Below are 25504 nucleotides of genomic sequence, written 5' to 3' on the forward strand. Positions count from 1 at the left end.
AGTGGGAGGACCACACATGTCATCGTGCAAATCCAATTTTACTTTGATATGAAGGTTATTCTATCAATATGTGTGCATAAAAGCGTTTCCACCTAAACTTCTCACATAATTCATTTTACAGACACAAAAAGATCCCACCTTGTCTAGTGTAATTTTGTTATGTCGACATTTGGAAAGTTTACTGACAAATTGTATGTTTCCGTCATAAACATTTCTATCCGACATGTACATTACTCACGTTAAATGGTTGGATTGAAACCTGGTTATAAGTGTGGAAATATCATTAAAAAACCCAGGAAAATCACGTATTTAACTGCACTGCTCCTTGTGTGCTTTGTAAACTTTAACACGTGAAACAAAACATTGAATCATTTTGAGACAATAGGAAATATGTTGACTGCTATGTTAAACAATTGTAGTAATGGTTGCTTTGGTTGTCAACAGCCTTGTGGCTATTGTAGTCTTTTTACTGTAGAAAAACAAGAATCTCTAGGTGAGGCAGGCAGCATGCGAGGACGGGCTACCTGCGCAGGCGCCTAGACAGTCTGGAGCTGACCCATGGGTTGTATTCCCCTGCTCAGACTTTGCTGACGCATGCCAGATCTTATAACGCCTGGATAGATATTTTACGTATCAGCTAACGACATCATATGTTATAGCAATCTGGTTCCCAACAGCACAGTCAACCATTGGTTGATGCATGCAACTTCTGAGCAGGGGAAAAAGTACCAAAAGTTTGAACTAGAACTAAATACTGTACATACAAAACAATTCCATCATATTCGTAGCAGTTTAAACACTGTATGACACACACTAGAAAACTGAACCGAGCACGCCCCCATTCTCTTCGACAGGGCTATAGTGGAGCAGGTTGAGAGCTTCAAGTTCCTTGGCGTCCACATCACCAACAAACTAACATGGTCCAAGCACATCAAGACAGACGTGAAGAGGGCACAATAAAACCTATTCCCCCTCAGGAGACTGAAAATATTTGTCATGGGTCCTCAGATCCTCAAAAGGTTCAACAGCTGCACCATCGAGAGCATGTTGCATCATTGCCTGGTATGGCAACTGCTCGGCCTCCGACCGCAAGGCACTACAGAAGGTAGTGCATACAGCCCAGTAAATCACTGGGGCCAAGCTTCCTGCCATCCAGGACCTCTATACCAGGCGGTGTCAGAGGAAGGCCCGAAAAATTGTCAAAGACTCCAGCCACCCTAGTCATAGACTGTTCTCTCTGCTACTGCATGGTAAGCGGTACCAGAGCGCCAAGTCTAGGTCCAAGAGGCTCCTAAATAGCTTCCACCTTCAAGCCATAAGACTCCTGAACAGATAATCAAATGGCTACCCAGACTGGAATGCTGCTGCTACATTCTGTTATTTTGTATAGTCACTTTAATAACTCTACCTACATGTACATATTATCTTAATTACCTCGACACCTGCCCCCTCACATTGACTCTGTACCGGTACCCCCTGTATATAGCCCCGCTATTGTTATTTACTGCTGCTCTTTAATTATTTGTTATTCTTATTCTTACGGTTTTTATAGGTATTTTCTAAAAACTGCATTGTTGGTTAAGGGCTTGTAAGTAATTTCACTGTAATACCTGTTGTATTCGGCACACGTAACAAATCAAATTTGATTTGATTTGAACACAATAGCCTGATGGATATGGTAAGCAGCTTAAAAACAGCTCTTAGGGCTGAAACACTTGCTGAATTCCAAATTGACCCCTACTTCCTACTACCTATGCACTTCTGACTGTTTGCAAGGATTGTACAGATTAAATTTACATTCCACCTTGCCAATCAGAGGGCAAGATGCATCCATTTCTTATACCCACCCAATGCTTAAAGATCTATATTAAGTCCTTAGGTGGTTTGTGTCTATATGTACAGTATGTGGTAGGAGCTAGGGGTCGACTTGGAACTGAGTCACTGGCCCGAGGACTCGTACCCCCCTCACTGATGCCTCAGTTTCACTGCTGGCCGGGGGGGGAGAGGGGTGGTCAGTCTCTGGGAGGGGGTCTGTGGGTTTCCGGCCTTCCAGGTCTCTGGTGCAGGGGCTGCCCATCATCTCCACACTGTTACAGTATACAGGGGAGCTGATCTCTGACGATCTGTCTCCTCCTGCCTTCTCAGATGTGGCCTGTAGGGCGGCGGCAGCGGAGAGTGGGAGGCTCATCATGTAGAACATGCTGCCTAGCCGGCTCGAGACCTGGTGAGTGGGACAGAAAGAGCGATACCATGAGATATTCTAATAAGCAATGTGCTGATTTCATTATTATTATTTTCCGAAAATGGTTGTGTGCTAGGTTATAGTAAATATAATCCATTGGAAATGAAATAGACAGCACTCCAGAAGATATTGGTCTGCTGTCCGAATTTGTGAGACTAACTGTTTTTGATGGTTTGTATACCTGTGATCGTATCTTGAGTGCCGGGCCCAGCTTAAGTCCCATCGTGTCCAGTAGATGGTCTTCTGTCAGGAATGGCAATGTCTCTCCATCTATCATGTGGTCCTTGAACGTCTGCAGGGAATAATCAGGTATGATGAGGAGTAGTATAGTAATGCATATCCATAAGACAATTTCCTTAAAGACAGACGCAGCAGTATGACAGCAATGCAACTTCCTGCTTACATAAATTATCAACAGAATTCAAATCTTCCAAGATGGCCTTTATATGCTCTCTTCCAAAGTTTGAATGCCTCAAGGTAGGGTGCAAATTGGAAAGAGTCAATGGTGGCAGTCCTGGCCAATTTGAATTATGTTGCTGATTAACACTTAGTGTACACTTACACTTCAGTGTTGTGATGCAAAAATCCTAGCAAAATGCTTGGCACATAGAATTGAAAAAGTATTGTCAGATATTATTCATCCTAATCAGACAGGTTTTTTACATGGACGATACATTGGAGATAATATAAGACAAGTACTGGAAACAATAGAACACTATGAAATATCGGGGACACCAGGCCTGGTTTTCATAGCTGATTTTGAAAAGGCTTTTGATAAAGTACGACTGGAGTTTATACATAAATGCCTAGAATATTTCAATTTTGGGGAATCTCTTATAAAATGGGTTAAGGTTATGTATAGTAGCCCTAGGTGTAAAATAGTAAATAATGGCTACAGAAAGTTTTTAACTATCTAGAGGAGTAAAACAAGGTTGCCCACTATCGGCATATCTATTTATTATTGCCATCGAAATGTTAGCTGCAAAGATTAGATCAAACAATAATATTAAGGGATTAGAAATCCGTGGCCTAAAAACTAAGGTGTCATTGTACACTGATGATTAATGTTTTCTTTTAAAACCACAATTAGAGTCTCTCCACGGCCTCATAGAGGATCTAGATAGGATCTAGATACTTTTGCTATCCTTTTGCTATCCTCTCTGGATTAAAACCAAATTATGATAAATGTACCATATTACGTATTGGATTACTAAAAAAATGCACATTTTACATTACCATGTAGTTTACCAATTAAATGGTCTGACGGAAATGTAGACATACTCGGTATGCAAATCCCAAAGGAATTAAATTATCTCACTCCAATACATTTTTATAGAAAGTTAGCAAAAATAGATAAGATATTGCTACCATGGAAAGGAAAATACCTGTCTATTTGTGGAAAAATCACCCGGATTAACTCCTTAGTCATATCACAGTTGACCTATTTGCTTATAGTTTTGCCTACACCTAGTGACCTGCTTTTTTTAATATTCAATTTTATTTGGAACAGCAAACCAGATCAAATTAAAAGGGCCTATTTATATAACGAATATGAATTCGGTAGGCAGAAATGATTAAATATTAAAGCATTAGACCTCTCACTAAAGGCATCAGTCATACAAAAGTTATACTTAAATCCAAACTGGTTCTCTAGTCAATTGGTACGAATGTCTCATCCTATATTCAGGAAGGGCCTTTTCCCCTTTATTCAGATTACACCTGCTCACTTTCGGTTGTTTGAAAAGGAAATAATCTCCAAAATATCCATATTTTTTAAACAAGCCTTAGAAAGTTGGTTGCAATTTAATTTAATCCACCTGAAAGGATGGAACAAATAGTACAACAAATATTGTGGTTAAATTCAAATATACTAATTGATAAAAAAAACTGTTATTATCGAAGATTTTTTTTTAAAAGGTATCATTTTAGTGAATGATATCAGAAATAGGACTGGTGGAGTTATGTCACACATGCAGCTAACACAGACATATGGAAATGTCTGCTCTACCCAAAATTACAACCAATTAATTGCAGCATTACCACACAAATGGAAGAGGCAAGTAGAAGGGGAAAAAAGTAAGGAACTTGAATGTCGGCCCTGTATAAAAGAGCATAAATGGTTAAAGAAAAGTGTGATAAATAAAAACATATACCAATTTCATTTAAGGACCAAAAAACGGACAGCTGTGCCATATAAATTGCAAAATAGTTGGGAAGAGATTTTCGATGTACCAATTCCATGGCACATGGTTTATGAATTGATACGCAAAACAACGCCGGATTCAAAACTTCTAATTTTCAATATGAATTACTATACAAAATTCTTGCAACTAATAGAATGTTATATATATGGGGGATACAATCTTCCCAGCTCTGCAGATTCATTAGATCATTAGATCATTTATTTTGGTCCATATGTAGCTCATTTTTGGTCACAGGTCCAGGAATGGCTGAAGAATTGCAACATTTGCCTCGAACTAACACTGCAGATAGCAATACTGGGTGATTTGAAAAGCCATTGTCTATCAATCAATAATATAATTATTATTTTAGCAAAAATGTATTTTTAATTTACAATCTGTAGAAGCTATGAGAATAGGAAGGTTCAATTATTTTGTGAAGCATCAGTTGAAAAATATATGGCACGTAGAAATCCGAAATGGATGATGTTGAGAGACAGATGGTAGGGGTTGAGTGGAGCTGAAGGGTGGGACTAATAACAAGATAAACAAGCATACGGGATCTGTAGAATGTATATAGGTTTGGAGCTTTTGTGAAATAGCATAGTTACAAATAGAAATCAAACTGGATGGATATCAGAAATAGAGGAAGGACTAAGAACAAACAAGAGAGAACTATTGTAAAGTAGACTGTGTCTGCAGAATGTGTATAAGATGTATGGATTGAAGGTAGAAGCAGAAGTGTTTATTAGGTTCTCAATTGGGGGATTGGTGGTAGGGTTTGCGGGAAATAATAATAAAGGTATATTCTTTTAAAAAGTATGTATGTCTATATAGGTATGTGTATGTATATATGTATATATACAGTGGGGCAAAAAAGTATTTAGTCAACCACCATTTGTGCAGGTTCTCCCACTTAAAAAGATGAGAGAGGCCTGTAATTTTCATCATAGGTACACTTCAACTATGACAGACAAAATGAAATTTAAAAATCCAGAAAATCACATTGTAGGGATTTTTTATTTATTTATTTGCAAATTATGGTGGAAAATAAGTATTTGGTCACCTACAAACAAGCAAGATTTCTGGCTCTCACAGACCTGTAACTTCTTCTTTAAGAGGCTCCTCTGTCCTCCACTCGTTACCTGTATTAATGGCAGCTGTTTGAACTTGTTATCAGTATAAAAGACACCTGTCCACAACCTCAAACAGTCACACTCCAAACTCCACTATGGCCAAGACCAAAGAGCTGTCAAAAGGACACCAGAAACAAAATTGTAGACCTGCACCAGGCTGGGAAGACTGAATCTGCAATAGGTAAGCAGCTTGGTTTGAAGAAATCAACTGTGGGAGCAATTATGAGGAAATGGAAAACATACAAGACCACTGATAATCTCCCTCGATCTGGGGCTCCATGCAAGATCTCATCCCGTGGGGTCAAAATGATCACAAGAACGGTGAGTAAAAATCCCAGAACCACACGGGGGGACCTAGTGAATGACCTGCAGAGAGCTGGGACCAAAGTAACAAAGCCTACCATCAGTAACACACTACGCCGCCAGGAACTTAAATCCTGCAGTGCCAAACGTGTCCCCCTGCTTAAGCCAGTACATGTCCAGGCCCTTCTGAAGTTTGCTAGAGAGCATTTAGATGATCCAGAAGAAGATTGGGAGAATGTCATATGGTCAGATGAAACCAAAATATAACTTTTTTTGTAAAAACTCAACTCGTCGTGTTTGGAGGACAAAGAATGCTGAGTTGCATCCAAAGAACACCATACCCACATCATGCTTTGGGGCTGTTTTCTGCAAAGGGACCAGGATGACTGATCCTTGTAAAGGAAAGAATGAATGCGGCCATGTATCGTGAGATTTTGAGTGAAAACCTTCCATCAGCAAGGGCATTGAAGATGAAACATGGCTGGGTCTTTCAGCATGACAATGATCCCAAACACACCGCCCGGGCAACGAAGGAGTGGCTTCGTAAGGAGCATTTCAAGGTCCTGGAGTGACCTAGCAAGTCTCCAGATCTCGACCCCATAGAAAATCTTTGGAGGGAGTTGAAAGTTTGTGTTGCCCAGCAACAGCCCCAAAACATCTAGAGCAGTGGCTCTAGAGGAGATCTGCATGGAGGAATGGGCCAAAATACCAGCAACAGTGTGTGAAAACCTTGTGAAGACTTACAGAAAACATTTGACCTCTGTCATTGCCAACAAAGGGTATATAACAAAGTATTGAGATAAACTTTTGTTATTGACCAAATACTTATTTTCCACCATAATTTGCAAATACATTAATTAAAAACCATACAATGTGATTTTCTGGATTTATTTTTCTCATTTTGTCTGTCATAGTTGAAGTGTACCTCTGATGACAATTACAGGCCTCTCATCTTTTTAAGTGGGAGAACTTGCACAATTGGTGGTTGACTAAATTCTTTTTTTGCCCCACTGTATATGCATGTGTGTATGGATATATACATTTACCCAAATATGGGGGATTGGAAATGATGCAGACAATTACATTGGAAGCAACATTCTTTCCAGCAATATTAAGCTGATCCACTAAACACTTAGTGTACAAAACAGTAGGAACACCTAAATATTGAGTTTTCTATGTCAGTCTATGTCATGGATAGATGAGTATATATTTGTGAGCCCGAAATCACTTGTGTTTGATAATTATTAGGAAATGACACCAACCTGAGCATATTCAGAGCAGCTGGGCATGTTTTTGATGAAGATATACACATCATTCACTGTCCACTTCCTAAGGTCTTCAACAGAGGACATATCTTGTCCGTTAAGAAAGAGATTGGGTGGCCCTGATCAAAACAAAAGACAAAACATACGGCTCACATCGGCTCACATCTGTCACATCTGTCCTTGTTCATATACATTATAGAAATCAAAGACAGCAGCATAACCCCTGAATGGTTTGATCAAAACAAGACTGGAGAAAGTAGACACTCACCAGGAGGGAACATGTAAGGCATGCCTGGGATAGGTCCACTGGCGGAGGGATACTGGAATGCAGCGCATTGACTGGGCCTGTCTTTGTCGCTGGCGCCACTGTTGCAGTTGGTGGCATCAGGGCAGCCATCTTGACTGTTTATGCAGGCTTTTCGCAGGCCCTGCGCCGCCTCCTTGTAGCTCTTTCTGCCATTCGAGAGCTCTGTGTCCATTTTGGCTTGATGTTGTTTGCCGACTGCCTCCCCTCCCATGTCCATTTTCCCCTCTGCCTCTTTCTCATCTCCAGAGGCACCCCCGGGACTCTGCTCCACGCTCTTGTCCTCCGATTGGCCCTTGTGTCCAGACGCATGGCTCTCTGCACTCCTGTGATTGGTTGCCCTGCGACCAGCCCTGCGGCCCCTCTCCCTCTGCAGCGTGCTGATTGGTGGATAGGGGCTGGAGGACATCAGGAGGTTGTTGGCCTGCATTTCCTCCAGGGTGGTACGGTGGACTAAGAAGTCGTGGCCGTCTGGGAGGCGCTGGCGCCCCCGGAGTGCCATAGCGTTGGACTGGTACATCATGGGCGCATCCATACCCATCAGACCCTTCTGATGGGCGTTCTCCATCTCCTTCTGGTGGAGGATGGCATTCATCTCCATCCTGAAAAACAACCAATGCACACCAATCAGACACAATACATCAAGACATAACAAAATAAACCAGTTAGATATAAATATACACCAACAGGACATAACAATAACAAGGCTCTGTATATATTCAAATCGTATCTGCCAACTGCTCTGTAACATAGTGTATAGAGCAGACCCTTGGTATCAGGTTGAAGGGGGCTATAAAAGGAAGGCTGTGATATCCAAATCCCTATAGTCCATGACGTGTACTTTGACAAGCCCCGTGACAAGCAGCTGCAGGTCAATGTCAGACAATACCTGGCGATATTCTGCTTGTGGATGAGCTCCTGTCGCCGGGCAACTGTCTCCATGGGCTCTGAGGGCATGAAACTGTAACCAACTCCAGGGAAGCCCCTGACAGAAATTCCAGGGTGTGGGGGCATGGGCGGACCCAGGTGACCCCCAATGTGCATCTGCCTGGCCTCGGAAGATACCATCTCCGAGGGTGGAACTAGCTCTCGTTCCATGAAGCGAGGCTCAAACTGGGTGGGCACCCCCTGTATCCTCTGCTGTCCTTGGGCCAGGATCTGAGGAGCCATGGCTATCTGGTTCCTCATTATCATCTCTTGCCTCTGACATAGCTCTGAAACGCAACAAAGTAAACACAATGTTAGATGTGTTACAAGTCTACAGAACTAGGGCCGTACTGACTACTAAGTTTCTACTGACTATGTGACTTGACCAGGAAAAGCTCTGGGCCCAAGTAATTAACTTGGTTAAGGAAAAGTTCCTGACTCCAAGATTGTAAAGCATAAAAATATAGAGTGAATTTTCTAAGCATATCTGAGGATTTGCAAGCTAATACCTATGGCTTTAACTCAGCAGACTAACAAAGTCTTGAAGCATACAGATTCAAACCAGGTGGGTCAGCCTTACCTCCAGCAGACATGCCGTTGACCAGGCGGTACCAATGTTTCTCGTCCAGAGCCCCCTGCTCCCCCATCACTGACATCTTCCTCAGCTGCTCCCTTGGGGTCATGACCCGACCTTTCTGTGGAACCGAGATGAGGAGATTAGTGTATAGATTAGTATATAAAACCAGTGTTTCTCAATCTGTGGCCCGTGGACCGGCACCTGTCTCTGGGATGTTGCTGACTGGATCTCGGCTTGGTTAGCTGACAGCAATTTAGTCTGTTTTCAAGTACTAGTTTTAAATCGGTCTGAAGCACCCTAGCTTACGTATCCCTGGTACAGGAAAGATCACATTTGCCCGGGAACAAAAACAGTTGAGTGGTGGTGAGCAGATTATTGTTTGCTCGGAGAGGGCAACCCTCTTTAAATGGCTTGTAATTTTCCTCTTTCAACACTAGGAGTCACCCATGACTTGTAAATTCAAAGGCCCTCAATGACGATGATGATGCTACACAGTTAATACTCTATGCACGAATGTAGCCTTGATTGGGCAGTGCTCAAAATGTGCCTATTAGTGCCGTAGAAGCAAGAGTGCGAGACGATGGACAAGCAATCACTGATTAAAACCACGTGAAAATGTGTTAATGTATGCCATGTTTGGGCTGACTTTCAATTTCAATAAATCGCAGACTGTCGGCCACACTTGATACACTAAACTTATATCATAGCCCGTAGGTAGACACGCCATAACGTTGTTTTCTGTTCAAGCAGAGGAGTAGTAATGCATTTATCGACTCGGAAAACAGTGAACATAACACGCACCACCCCTTCTACGGGCATGTGGGGGGAGGGTTTTTAAAAATGTAACAGCCAATAGAAATGGCGCCACTGGAATCCAGCAGATGTTTCGGCTAATACAATATCCTTCAGGCCTCCAAAGGAGGCATGACAACAACGCGATCTGGAGGTATGGTTGCGCGAGACAAGCGCGAATGTAACTGAACAGATAGATATCAAACCTGGGTTGTTGGTCTCAAACAAGACTGTGTTAGCCTAATGAGCAAAGCTATAGCCAACAGCATTAGTCCACATGTCTCAGAAAGATTAGGCAACTCATCAGTAATCACATGAGCGTTTGCCTGTTCGACAAACCCCTCCACTACACTATAACTATACTTATTAATAGGTTGAGCATATAAACATAACTAGACATTGCTAAGCATGTGCTCATCAATAGTATTTAAGGGAGAGAGCCACAGATGAAGTGTTCCTGTGGAGATTTAAAAACCTGTTGGCTGAATTTGTCAAAAGTGACATTTAAGTTGGCAGAGGGACCAAATCTATATCGAGGAATACTGTCTCAACATTCACCTCAGAACAGGAGAACTCCAGGAGAACTCCACAAATGTTAAATCTAGAATTGGCTTCCTTTTTCGCAACAAAGCATCCTTCACTCATGCTGCCAAACATACCCTTGTAAAACTGACCATCCTACCAATCCTCGACTTCGGCGATGTCATTTACAAAATAGCCTCCAATACCCTACTCAACAAATTGGATGCAGTTTATCACAGTGCAATCCGTTTTGTCACCAAAGCCCCATATGCTACCCACCATTGCGACCTGTACGCTCTCGTTGGCTGGGCCTCGCTTCATACTCATCGCCAAACCCACTGGCTCCATGTCATCTACAAGACCCTGCTAGGTAAAGTCCCCCCTTATCTCAGCTCGCTGGTCACGATAGCATCTCCCACCTGTAGCACACGCTCCAGCAGGTATATATCTCTCTAGTCACCCCCAAAACCAATTCTTTCTTTGGGCGCCTCTCCTTCCAGTTCTCTGCTGCCAAAGATTGCAACAAACTACAAAAATCTCTGAAACTGGAAACACTTATCTCGCTCACTAGCTTTAAGCACCAACTGTCAGAGCAGCTCAAAGATTATTGCACCTGTACATAGCCCACCTATAATTTAGCCCAAACAACTACCTCTTTCCCTACTGTATTTAATGTATTTATTTTGCTCCTTTGCACCCCATTATTTTTATTTCTACTTTGCACATTCTTCCACTGCAAATTTACCATTCCAGTGTTTTACTTGCTATTTTGTATTTACTTTGCCACCACTGCCTTTTTTTGCCTTTACTTCCCTTCTCACCTCATTTGCTCACATCGAATATAGACTTGTTTATACTGTATTATTGACTGTATGTTTGTTTTACTCCATGTGTAACTGTGTCGTTTGTGTCGAACTGCTTTGCTTTATCTTGGCCAGGTCGCAATTGTAAATGAGAACTTGTTCTCAACTTGCCTACCTGGTTAAATAAAGGTGAAATAAAAATAAATAAAAAATAAATACTGTCTCCAGTCCCCCAGTCTAACTTCTACAGTCATTGTAAACAAACAGACCATGTCATTATATTGCACGCACACACAGTGCATATCATTGGCCGTCGCTGCAGATTGTCATTACACCCGATTGACTTAGACACCTCTGATTAGCCTCTTATGAATAAATCCCATTATTAAATATTAGACAGAACAGGCAGTGCTTTAATCCAGGGATAATAATCCTGGGCCAGTATGGGCAGTAGATTTACACAACATTGGAGATATAGATTACAACACTAACTAAATGGGAGATGAAGGGAAATAGCAGAGGGCACTTAGAAATAAATGTGTTCATGGGGGAACTGAAATTACTAGGTGTCTCTCTTACTTTGTGTGTGGTATGTCTCTATGTCTAGATACATATATAGTATACCCTCCAACCATACACCCTGAGTTTATTACCCCCTCTCCCCCCTCTCTTCTGTGGCCATAAGGTCCAGCCTAACCCTAACCATTAGCAGCCCGTAGCCTTAGTCAGTTGTGTACCGTATTACCCCACAGTCCCCTAACGTTACCTCAGACACATCACTAATCTGGGCTCCTGTAATCCTCCTGTTAGTCCCACCCAGTCTGCCAGGCCCAGAGAACATCTGCTGACCCGCGTGTCTTCCAACCCGGTCTGGGGGCATTGGCAGGGCCAGCAGGATCCAACACCTTATCCTCCCCCTCTCTCCCCTACTATCCGATTAGCCTAAATCCTGGCTATACAGCATTTTTAAAGGGATGTGTTGGAGGTAATCCGGGCGTTTAGGAGTTTTACCCTCAGAAAACCTTGTCTGTAAGCACACCGGACAAAACACCCTGAGTGATAAACCTATTAGCCTCCATCAGCCCCTTGAGATGTCCTGAAAACACCTTGGGGGATAAACCTGGGAGAGAAAACAGTTTATGGGGGAAATATCTGGCTGCATAGTCACCCTGGTACCTGCCACCAATGGCACTCTACACACGACATTTTATCTTTCTACTATACTAAGCAATTATACACAGGGGCGGATAGAGGTAAGAAGAGAGAACATTTAAAAAGATTAGATAAACCATACCGGATTACTGTAAAAGATGTGGTTCAAGGTTTTTTATGTCCTCCTTTGGTAGCCTGACTGTATATTTGCACAAGTCTTTACTTTGTGTATTAGGAGCTTGTGTGTCAAATGTCTCTATTCAACCAAATATGGGTGTGAGAAAATCTGTTGCTTCATTGTGTCATTTTGCCTGTGCGAATGTCAATGTATGTTTGTCTATGCGTGTATAAATAAATGAAAACTCACCCAGTTAGTGACCAGACCAACGCTTCAAAACAACAAACAGACTAATGTACATTCAAGCCTGTCACACCTATTATTACTGCACTACCAGCCAGAGGAGGAACGGAATCCTAGTCTTTGTGGTACAGAGTTCAACTAGAAAAACTACTTGTACTCAGTAATTAATCTTATACAGGAAGAGTAGAGCTTGCATGAACTTGAACCAAAAGTTTGGGGTAAGTCCGAAATGCCTGGCCCCTATTGCAACAGACAGTAAGAATTGCCTAATATCAAAGCAGCTACTACTGTACAACCTTCTGGATTCAGTAAAATGCCTGTTTCATTTTGGTTCCAATGGCGGCAACACCAGGGTTGTGGGTTTGATTCCAGCACAACAGCAGATGACCTTTAGCTTGAGTCCTAAATGGGTAACTTCTGACGAATGATACAATTAGACAATCCTCATTTACTAACTAACTAACTAACTAACTAACTAACTAACTAACTAACTAACTAACTAACTAACTAACTAACTAACTAACTAACTAACTAACTAACTAATTAACTAACATGGGTGGAAGTAATGAATTATAAATACTCTCATTAATGTAATTGAGTAGCTTTTCCGAGTACTTGTACTTTTTCAGATAATTTTTCGGTCAGTAATTTTACCTAAGTATATTTTTAATGCAGTATTGTACTTCGCTACCTTTTAAAACCATCCACTACAGAGTACAATTTTGTAAGCTATCCATAATAGTAGTCTACAGAAAGTTCTGTGGGCGGCATCACTCGCAAACAGGCCAATCAAATCAAGCTGTCCACCCCAAAAAATAACTTTGTGAGAGAGATGCGTCGGGAAAGGTTTTTCATCAAAGCGGTGTGTCTGAAAAACAATTGAGACGGAGGAGGCTGAAGAGTCGGGAAAAATCGAGGCAAATTACGTTTACAGGGTGGAATCTCAAAATAAATGTATAAAGTGATTTTTTTTAAAGCTAGTTGTGCAAGAAATGTTATGGATAAAAAAGATAAGTAGCATATCATCATTGTTCAATGTTGGCATGCCTTTCTCCTTCCTGAAAACAATAGCTGATTCAAAGAGTGCGTGACAGATTTCAAAACTCTTCTGCGAAGGACTCAGGTAGGATACACTTGTGCTTTGTCGCCAAAAGGAGGCTATTGAGGACTTTCTTCTTCTTCTTATTCGGGGTTTAAAGGTAGTTGCCATTCAATATGTTGCATCACTGTCCCCAACTGGACTTTAGTATAAATTCATTATACCTTGTGATACAAAATGGGGTAAAAAACACTCTTCCAACTAACCCTAAACTCATTAAAAACCATTACAAACCCACTACTTTGACCATATCTGCTCCTGCTCCTGCACCATGCCAATGGTCAATGGCCTGGGACGATGGGGCACCACCACTCAACACAACCTGTAACTCTTCTGAAGTCAAATCTCATACATCCAAGTACATCTCTGCAGCTGCCACCACAGCATCTATATTCTGGGATTTACTTTCCATTTATGCAGCACCGTTGATAGCCATTGCTATGAATACTAAGAAGCCAACCTCTGTGGTGGCACAGATCTTCAACTCACAGGGATCCTCTCAGGATCCCTCACCCTTGACCCATCCTCCTCTACCATCTTCACTGCCTCAGCATATGACACCTTCTGCACTATTCTGATTCTGGTGACAACAACACCTGCCTCCCTCACACCGGACACTTCCGATCCTCAGAAACATGGGCACACCTACAGTACTTTTCCACCCGACCTGAACCCACATATGAATCAGCCAAAATATCCACTACCTCTAAGAATCTCACTCTCACTTGACCAAACTCATCTTTATCATAACCATGTCCATCGATGCAAGGCTCGGGCTCGAAGCTCCTCACCACAAATTCCACTTCACTTAAATCTCCCTCATTCACTTCCATTTCACCTCCAAAGCTTGGTCTGGCGGACATCTCACTCTTTTTGTACTTGACCCCAGTCTGCTTCGACACACCATGTCCTTTTTAATCTTCATCAAATTCAGATTCAATCTCTGCTTCCAACCTCAACCTTTCAACCTCTGCTCATTCTCTTCTTCCTATTTTTTCTCCTCCATTACTCCTCTGAAATCAACCTTTCCGTGTCCCTGTCCCAATATTACTCTTCTCCCGTCCTTCATGGAGTCGTGGCTGCCAACGAGACATTCAAAACTGTAATATCTCATGCTTCACAGCGTCGTGGCTGAACAAAGACACTATGAACAAACAGCTGGCTGGTTATGCGCTGTACCGGCAGTATAGAACAGTGGCGTCTGGTAAGACAAGGGGCGGAGGACTATGTATATTTGTAAATAACAGCTGGTTGAACGATATCGAAGGAAGTCTCGAGCTATTGCTTGCCTGAGGTAGAGTATCTCATGATAAGCTGTAGACCACACTATCTACCTAGAGAGTTTTCATCTGTATTTTTCGTAGCTGTTTACAGTACATACCACCACAGACAGAGGCTGGCACTAATACAGCATTGAATGAGCTGTATTCTGCCATAAGCAAACAAGAAAACGCTCAACCAGAGGTGGCGCTCCTAGTATCCGGGCACTTTAATGCAGGGAAACTTAAATCCGTTTTACCAAATTTCTACCAGTATGTTAAATGTGCAACCAGAGGGAAAACAACTCTGGACCACCTTTACTCCACACACAGAGATGCATACACAGTTCTCCCTCACCCTCCAATGGGCAAATCTGACCATAATTCTATCCTCCAGAAGTGCCAGTGACTTGATCAATAAAAAAGTGGTCAGATGAAGCAGATGCTAAGCTACAGGACTGTTTTGCTAGCACAGACTGGAATATGTTCCGGGATTCCTCCGATGGCATTGAGGAGTACACCACATCAGTCATTGGCTTCATCAATAAGAGCATCGATGACGTCATCCTCACAGTGACCGTACTTTACATACCCCAACCAGAAGCCACTCTAAACCAGAAGCTTATAAGAAATCCCGCTATGCCCTCCCTCAACGTGATCAAGACAAAGAAGAAGATTGTGAACTACAGGAAAAAGAGGACCGAGCACGCGCCCATTCTCATCAACAGGGCTGCAATGGAGCAGATTGAGAGCTTCAAGTTCCTTGGTGTCCACATCACCAACAAACTAAAATGGTCCATGCACACTAAGACAGTCGTAAAGAGGGAACAACAAAACCTATTCCCCCTCAGGAAAGATTTGGCATTGGTCCTCAGATTCTCAAAAGGTTTTACAGCTGCACCATAGAGAGCATCCTGACTGGTTGCATCACAGCTTGGTATGGCAACTGCTCAGCCTCCGACCACAAGGCACTACAGAGGGTAGTGCGAACGGCCCAGTACATCGCTGGGGCCAAGATTCCTGCCATCCATGACCTCTATACCAGGCAGTGTCAGAGGAAGGCCCTAAAAATTGTCAAAGACTCCAGCTACCGCACAGCAAGCAGTACCAGTGTGCCAAGTGTTGGTCCAAGAGGCTTCTAAACAGCTTCTACCCCTAAGCCATAAGACTCCTGTACATCTAATCAAATGGCTACCCAGACTATTTGCACTGCTGCTACTCTCTGTTGTTATCATCTATGCATGGTCACTTGAACAACTCTACCTACCTGTACATATTACCTCAACTAACCGGTGCCCCAGCATATTGACTCTGTACCAGTACTCTTATCCGTATTTTTTAAAACTGCATTGTTGGTTAGGGGCTCGTAAGTAAGCATTTCACTGTAAGGTCTGCACCTGTTGTATTCGGCGCATGTGACTAATACAATTTAATTTTATTTTATTTGCTAGTGGCCCGGTGGCATCTTGGCATAACTCCAGCATGGGAGCATAAGCAGTGGCATAACTCTCGTCTCGAATTCTTCTCAATTAACATACTCGCGTATCGGTTTCCAGGTCATGGAGGAGAGAGGGTTGAGGAAATTCCCCAAACAAGAAAATCCCCCAGTGTCTGCATCTTCTGAAGAGGACGGGGAGGAGAATCCCTGGTAGCGTTGTCAATTTAGCCACTTGTTATTCTATTTAGCAAGTTTTCAGACCCATTCAGCAACTTTAATTGTTAAAAGAGGCTAGCCACAAATTCTGCTACTTTTCGGGCTGCATTCGGGGAGTTTTTCCACCTAGTTTCTAAAGTTTTGATAGCATTTAGTGACTTTTCCAACTCAATTTTGCTGCAAACAAGAGTGGGAGAAGCTGTCTGTGCAACAGACAGACAGAGACGCGGAAGGGAAGGGGGAGGCAAAATCGCTACGTTGGGGACAGCAGCTATGCCGCAGCAAGGCAAATTGGTGATGTGACGTTGTCGCCACAATGGCAAAACATCAATTAGCTTTTTCTAGCGACAAATCAAGGAGCCAATAGCTATTCTCACTGAAAAATAGCTGGCAACACTGATTCCTGGCCACATTTCAGTGACTGGCTCTCCTTCAAGCATAGGAGAGGTGACAGTGTAATCATGCAATGCAAGCTGCTTAGGGACAGTTTGAAATTAAAGACAGTCCATTCAAGATGCGTTTTTTTAATCACTTCCCCAACTGAAAAAATACTTTACTGAAAAAAAGCACACCCTCCACCCTCAGAATTAACTCAAAATAATGTTTACGACAACAAATAACAATAACTGTTGTGAACCTATGTTTAGAAAAGTGGTAATTGACTATACCACTTCAGCATGCTTTTGTGGCACAGTTGATGGCATGCAGGGCTATGGGCCAGAAGGTTGATGGTTCGCCGACCACCACAGACGAGCTCACTCTCACTGCTTCTTTCATTAGGCCCACACTACGATTAGAGCCAGCTGCAGACAATGATCAGCTTAGGGGAAATCAGATTTTCAACATTTTAATGCCATATTGATAATTATATTAATGATATGCAACGAATATTCCACACAGCTAATGAACAAAGCGTACTGCATGGTTTGCGTTTTCTACACCACAATAAATAGACTATGTCAACCTCCCTACCCTGTAGGCCTATCCAGCAGTAAGGCATGGGTTAACAATCTCTGAATGTCATTAAACTTTTTGGTGTTTTTTAACAGTTGTCTCTTTCCATTCGTCAACTGGCCTCTGCACAGTTTGGATTGCTTGATTTTATTAGTCAGGAAAAAAATATATACAGTATATACATACAGTACAAAGAATTTAAAAAGTGACCGGGATTGCACAATGAAGTTGAGGTCTTATTTCCATTGTGGTCCTTATTTTTACATTGATACATATACAATGAAATAGATACATACAAAAAAAGGTTGTACCATTCAAACATTAGCCAGCTTTTGACATTATTTTTAAAAAAGTAGTTAGGGTTGATATGGCTTTTGAGTTGCTGTGGTGGTTTGTTCCACTCAACAGCACATGTATATAAACATGTGTTCTTACCAGATAGACTCATATTTCAAATGGAATATTCGAGTCTCTGGCTCTAGTTTTATGCTGGTGGACATCTCTATCAAATTAAAAATAGTTGGATTGGTACCTGGGGGCTAAATCCTTGATAATTCTGTGGACCAGACCAAGTTGAATTAATACTACTCCACAGATGCTCGACCCCCAGATGAGTATGAGGTGGGAGTACAATTCTTACAAGCTTGTTTTAGCTGGTCTGTAGGTTCTTTTTTTTAGATGTTTGGGACTGCTGGTTAACCATGATATGCAAGCATAATCAAAGTGACACTGGACTCTCGCACTTGCCAGAATCTTTAAGGCAGGGAACATCAACTAGATTCAGCTGTGGACCAATTTGTTCTCGAACAGATGGTCAGGGAGCTGGAACCCCACTTTAGGGTGTCTATAGCCAGGTTTCCATCCAATTCACGTGCATATAAAAAAATCTGTACGAAAACAATATGCGCATTTGCTCGTCACTGTTGTGTTTTCATCAAATTGGCTTGTTGCGCAATTGCGAGTAAATAAGCACTGCACATAAAAATAACTTTTGTGGTTAAATTCCCATGTACTGAATAAAAAAATATAAATTAAATGGGTTTAAATCACATTTTCAGCTCTAGGCCTACTTGTGTTTTTGTCACAAGAAAACATGTGCCTATTCTGGTATTGGCAAATGTGCTCTAGCCAACAGCTAGCAGATACATTGCGGGTATAGCCTACATGATTTATTATGGACAAAAGTGCAAAAGACACATTTTTATTTGTCGAACGGCAGCCAAGCATCGATCATCATATCACCAGAACAAGACACTCAATATGTATTGATAGAAGCATCAAGCTCATCACCGTGCACTTTCACCACCCTGTGAAGTTCATCATAATTTATTTCATCTCGTGACTTCAATATGATGGTTATTATATCAATATTTTCGGATAAAAAATGTTTCAGCGCTATTTCTCGCATAATTAATTTTACAGACACAAAATGATCCCACCTTGTGCATATTTTTGTTTTGTCGACATTCCTGTACTTCACTTGCATAAAAAGGTTGAATGGGAACCTGGTTAATGTCAAGCCATTTTGAGTATGTTGGAATTCTATTTTGGACGAATGTGTGACTGGTTGTGTTAAACGTTGTCAATAAAGCCGTGAATTGGGAGCTTTAACAGTGTGCGGTCCTTCTTCTTCTATACTGGTTGTGTTAATGCCACATGTAAAACGTAATACATTTCTTTTTTACAATTACAGATATTTAGGCTATATTGAAGCGTTAGGTACTAGGTGCGCGAGGAATTAGCCACTGGATTGGAGAACAAGCAGAAGACACGTTAAGCCTGCTGGGAGCATACGTGGCCACATTATTACAGGATGACTTGGGATAATGATGATCCGCAACATACAGCACATCTCAGTATCAGAAGTAAAAACAGAAGTACAGCCAGACTGAACTGCTACTGTGCCTTTTTGGACCTTATAAACTGCTGAGAGTGGACCCACAACTGATACAAATGGAATCAAACATTGAAATCATAGGGCTTTTGCACAGTTATTCAAATTACATTTTCACTGCAGCCTATAATTGAATTTTGGACTTGAAAACAATAACGCAATTAGTCATTGCATTGTAGGCTAATCTCGATAGTGTCACTGTTTTGTCCCTAAACAATAGGGGAGCTTTTTGAGCTGTCTCATGTCTTCACTGTTCTTTCATGTGCAATGATGAACCTGGCCTCTCTGCTGCCTATCAGCTATTGCTATTTTGTTTGGATTCATATTGAAAATTGATGCGGGAAGTATCAAAACACCTTGATATAGGGGAGATGCATGCAAGCGGTTTAGGAAATATGGCTGATGGAGTAACTTTAAACGGGATAAAAAAAAATACACTACACTCCCGTGGGCCCACTAAAAGAACACACAACCCTCCCGAAAGCAAAAACAAAAAGTTAAGTCAACCCCACCCTTACCCAGAAAGGCGAAGGTGGCTTCATACAAAAACTCTTGTCTCGAACTTGAGGAAACATGTAGAGGTAAGATAACTAGATATAAATCATAAAAAATGTTGAACTGGATGTCTTTAACAGCTAGTAGCCTTCATGTCTAGCATGCTAATGTTAGCTAACTATCCTTGCAACTAAGTTAGTTAGCTACATACTAGCCGTTATTGTTGCTAGCAAGACATTGTCACTATGTGTGGTGGCGTACGACATCTGGGCTAGCTAAAAACATTAGCTAGGCTAATGCTAGCTTGCTAATGCTATGCTAGCTTGCTAATGCTATGCTAGCTTGCTAATGCTAGCTTGCTAATGCTAGCTTGCATTAGCAAGCTAGCTAGGCTAGGATTTTTAGCTATGTACTTTCTACATGTAAATGAGAAATTCACCTAAAAGCCAGTATCAGATAGAAAGGGAAAAATTGTATTCTTGTATGAAATTGTATTCGACTTTGAAGAATCTCAAATATAAAATAGATTTTGACTTGTTTAACACTTTTTTGTTTACGACATGATTCCATATGCGTTACTTCATAGTTTTGATGTCTTCACTACTATTCTGCAATGTAGAAAATTGTAAAAAATAAAGCAAAACCCTTGAATGAGTAGGTGTGTCCAAACATTTGACTGGTACTATATATTTCTTCACTTTTACTTACTTAGCTAGCGTCGAATGCAGCTAGCTATTTTAGCCTAGTCAAACACCCAGCTCAAACAGAGAGGGGTGTCATGTTAGCTAGGTGGCTTTCCAACAATGGAACTTTGGTTTTATGAATTTATTGCCACCGGAGCCAGATGGTGTAACTGCTAAACTGCTTGCTGCTGACTGTTCATGGTACTGCATGATTGTAGCGGGTTTACTAACACGTTAGTTCGAGTAGCTATGTTTAAATGTTTTATTTAACATCTTATTTTTCTCATTGAGATGAAATCTGTTTTTCAAGAGACACCTGGTCCAACAGCAGACATCGACCAAGTGTTTAAACTCCACCAACATGACTAGATCATCAAATTTTAAAATGTTCAGGAGAGAATTCCAGGACCACGGAGCTGAGTAACTAAAATTATTTTTACCTTGGCCTGTTCTAATTCTTGGTATTGTTAAAAGCAAATAAGAATGGGTGTCTTACCGACCGTTCCACAGGTGCATGGTCATTAATTGTTAATAGTTCATTGAACAAGCATGGGAAACAGTGTTCAAACCCTTTACAAGGAAGATCTGTGAAGTTATTTGGATTGTTATTAATTATCGTTGAAAGACAGGGTCCTAAAAAAGGGACATTTATTTTTTTGCTGAGTTTATATAACATCACTCATATCTAAAGCCGCCAGTAATGTATATCGAACCAGCTCCTTCCTGGCTTCCAGAGAGAAATAAGCTTTATGCTGGTAATAAATACACATTTTCAGCCTGAGCTTCCTTATCAAGTTCTCCACATGAACAGTGAAGCTCAGCTTGTCATCCACCCTCACTCCCATATATTTTTACACTTTGACTTGCTCTATGGTATGTCAATCCAATGTAGCAATGACATGACTAGTAACATGCCTGGCATTTGAAATTACTGTGCATTTTGTTTTACCCAAATTCAGAACCAGCTTCAAATCATACAGATTCTGTTCTATGGTGTTAAATGCTCTTTAAGCATTTTTAAATGCTAAAGATAAACTAATACCACTTGAATAAAGAACAGTGTCACCTGCATAGAAATTAACATCCGCTGTTTGACTATGATCCCCAATGTTGTTTATATACAAAATGAAGACCAGTGGGCCCAAAATAGAACCTTGCGGAACAGCTGAGCACAACTCTATTGACTCAGATTTACAACCATCTGCCATTACACATTATGTACGTTTTGATAGGTAATTTATAAACCAATCTAAAGCATGACCAGTTGTACCACAACATTTTAACCTTTGTACCAACACAGCTTGGTCCACGGTGTCAAATGGCTTTGACAAATCAATAATGTCAGACACACATTGTAACTTCTTGTCAAGAGCACAGTGAATGTCATTTAAAACCTTCAATGTTGCTGAAACAGTGCTGTGGCCAGACCTAAAACGCGATTGCATTCAATTTAAGATGTTGTCTTCTTGGAGGTAAGCCTTCAGCTGCCTACTAACTAAGGATCCCATTACCTTAGACAGTTTGGATATGGGTCGATAGTTGTCAAGTAGCGAAGGATCTCCACCTTTCAGGAGAGGCCGTACAAAAGCAGATTTCCTTAACTTGGGGATTTCCTTAATGTCAAGTGTGAGGTTAAAAATACATGTTAAATACATGTTGACTATGATGTGACAACGATGTAGGCTGTGCGTAGCTGTTAGCAGTCATGATATGAAGGTTTGGCTTGGAAGGATTTTTTCACCTGGTCACAGACAGCTGATGTGTTGTGCACTGAAGTCCACAAGCGAAGGGAAAGGGTGAGAGGAGAATAGCGCTTAGATAGATGCGAGAGGGAATTATATATTGTGGCAGACCAGGTGGTTTGGTCAAGACGTTTACACAGATCAGACACGGACAGAATTGTATTAGCTCGTTATCAAGTGTGTTTATTTAAATAACAAACAAAGAAAAATGAATAAGGAGACCTCCTCCGGGATACTGTCTTCTGGGCTCCGGGGTCTTGCTGTATCGTATGGGGAACAAAACTGAGATCCCGCCATTATCTCTGGTACTGAGCACGACTATACGGGAATATTTTATTTTAGTACTTTTAATACCTCTGCTAACTAAGCACCTAGCTGATTCTATGGTATATTTGAAATCAGGCCACTTTACCCAGTAGCCAATCAGAGTAATGCCATTCAATTGGATGAACACTAACCTTTTTAAAACATTAGAAAGCTTGAGGTTTCAAACAGTGAGACTTAGGAGTCTCCCCATCCAATCTGGCATATTTCCACACAACAAGTGGGATTTTGGCATGCATGTGACAAGTGGAAGCCATACTGCATCTAAGCCTAGAGCTCTGGGTGCCTGAACTTGCGGCTGCCCGGGCTAATCTCATTACAAGAATGAGCTAAGGGGAAATTGCTGACGACTTACATGAAGCCTTGCATTTGGGGAGGTCATATCAGACAAGACAGAAGAATTGTCTGAAACGTTTTAATCCCTCTTAGTGACAAACAAGTGCTAGACGTACTTTTGCTGAGACCGTAAATACCTTGTAATTATGTTTGAATGAACCTGAGACATTTTGATATCAATTAGCTTTAGATTTGAATTAGATTTGGATTTATTTAGATTTTAATTTAGATTTAACACGTGAGAGTAATTGGGTAGGTTTGAGAAATAAAGTTTCACATTTTTTGAAAATGTTTGAAAGTGTTGGAGCTACAGACAGGTGCATAGTTCAAAGCATCATTACCTAAATATTTTACAGAAATCAAATAAATGAACTAAACAGGCAACAAGTTAAAGGGATAGTTCAGCAAATTTGTAATTTTGATATTTATTTTCTTACTTTGAAAGCAGTCTACAGACAAGGAGTGACTGCAATCCACACTTTTTTTTGTTACCCACGCTTAGACTAGCCATTGTCAACAAATGCTAAAGCTAGCAATTATGGACCCAAACCCCATGTATTTTGATAAATCGCTGAACTATCCCTTTAAGGATAACATTTTGGGGATACAAAGTTGATGTAGACATTTGACCATGTCTATTTTCTGAAATGCATACAATTTGAAATATGTAGAGTCAACGTAGATAGAATCAATATACTGTGTGTATGTATGTATATATATATATATATATATATATATATATATATATATATATTGTTTTAATGGTATTTGCTGCTCTTTACATGATGAAATGCTATAACATCTTATTTCAAAGTGTTTATCTCTTGCAACACATTAGAATGAATGAATGAGAGAGTAGAATAGAGAGAAGCAGGATTGAAGAGTAACAGAGAGAAAGGGGACACAAAGATCAATTAACTCACCTTCAAGTTCCTACCAATGAGAAGAGCTTGTGACTGGCTTGTCCCAATGAAGTAGACAGAACGGGAAGGTAATCTGAATAGAATTTCAATAAAAAGCAGTACAAAACCTTAAAGCTACACTCGATCTTCAGGTTAGGAGTTCACAATATCTGATGGTGACAGACTCCTTAGTGCCTTGGTATAGTAGCCTAGCTAGACACCTCTGATAAGTTAAGTGACAACTCAAACTGATCAGCCAATCAGCCACACCCTTGTTCTGTGTCAACAGCTAACGACTAACTAAAGGCCTTAACCAAAAAAATAACTTTAAATACCGCTTCGCCTCATCTCCATTAGTCTGGCTTTATCTCCAGTGTTAAGCCCCCCCCCCCCCCCCTTACTGAAATCGAGGTGATCTTCTCGTCCAACTACGCACCGGCTGGACCAGGCGCTACACAGTAATTACTCCCAGTAGTTCTGCCTTAAGCGTTGGGCAGCTAAACCTCTTTTAACATTTACCCCACTAAGCCCTTGTTAGCACTTTAGGCCGCAGTTAAGACACCTAAATGCTTTAGCTTCCTTTTTTTCGGATGGCGAGGCCTTATAAGTATCACTACCACTCGGTGGCCACTAACAGTACAGGGAAGGTTGCCCGTGTGGACTGTGTTTTGTGGGAAGAACAATCATGTTTTTCTTTTGGTGAGGTTTCTGGGTTTGGCACAACTGTTAAGACTCCCTGTAGTTCAATACGTTGATTCTGGCAAACATGCAAGCTGGTCATTTGGTAGGAAATAAAATCCTGCTAAATGTGTGACCGGGATCATCCTCTCAGACTTCTTAATCTGACAGTTTGTGCTCACCACCCGCTTACAGCAGAGGCCCCTCGAATTACGTTTTTTTTATGCTGGAGGGATAAAGTGGGATTAGTCTACAGCTAGGTGTGCTGTATTGATGGCCGGGTGGGGGTGTTTTTGCATCCCTCTCCTTCCCTCTCTCTCTCTCTCTCTCTCCCCAGTCTAGGAGTGAGCATGAGGATCGGGCAGAGCTAAGTAGACTCAGGGTCATTACGCTGTTGCTATGCTTATGCACACACAGACAGCCGCACACTCTCACAAAGCATGTAAATAAGTCATATTCCTCAAGATATGCAAAGCAACAATGCACACAAATGCTGACATTTACCACAAATATATCAGTAGTATTTGAACATTTGTCATATATTTGACAAACACACATTCACAGTATGTATTTTACTGTAAGAAAATTGGGTTTAAATCCAGTCTGTCTGTCTGGGGGGCAGGGTGCCAAACCAGACAGACATATTGTGAGGGGAATGCTCACTTCATCCCACCAAAAAGAAGAGCAACTCACTAATAAAGGATTTAGGAATTTTGGTAAACAGAGTATTAACACAGTTAGCTAAACTGCTAATTTAAGAATTTCCGGGTGTAAATCGGGATTTCTGTTCAGCTTGTTTGCATCCTGTATTATGGAGTCACTGTGAGGCAAAAAGGTTCAAAGCGGGTTTAATCTTTAAAAAAAAGCAGGACAGGGCTGTCCAAAGGTAAACAATGATCAATTTCTTAAAATTCTGTATA

General features: G+C 41.2%; 1 protein-coding gene across 1 annotated transcript; it reads right to left on the minus strand.

Annotated features, from left to right (window-relative positions):
• Positions 1-1243: 1243 nt before the first annotated feature.
• LOC124010158 (sterile alpha motif domain-containing protein 7-like) lies at positions 1244-24257 on the minus strand. The gene is made up of 7 exons (XM_046322539.1): positions 23928-24257; positions 8938-9052; positions 8320-8644; positions 7395-8032; positions 7124-7245; positions 2424-2534; positions 1244-2221 (listed from the first exon to the last, which is right to left on the minus strand). The coding sequence occupies exons 2-7, from the start codon at positions 9038-9040 to the stop codon at positions 1916-1918; spliced, it is 1605 nt and encodes a 534-aa protein (XP_046178495.1). The 5' UTR covers positions 9041-9052; positions 23928-24257; the 3' UTR covers positions 1244-1915.
• Between the last annotated feature and the right edge of the window lie 1247 nt (positions 24258-25504).

The sequence above is a fragment of the Oncorhynchus gorbuscha genome, linkage group LG22, assembly GCF_021184085.1.
Source record: "Oncorhynchus gorbuscha isolate QuinsamMale2020 ecotype Even-year linkage group LG22, OgorEven_v1.0, whole genome shotgun sequence".
Classification (NCBI taxonomy): domain Eukaryota; kingdom Metazoa; phylum Chordata; class Actinopteri; order Salmoniformes; family Salmonidae; genus Oncorhynchus; species Oncorhynchus gorbuscha.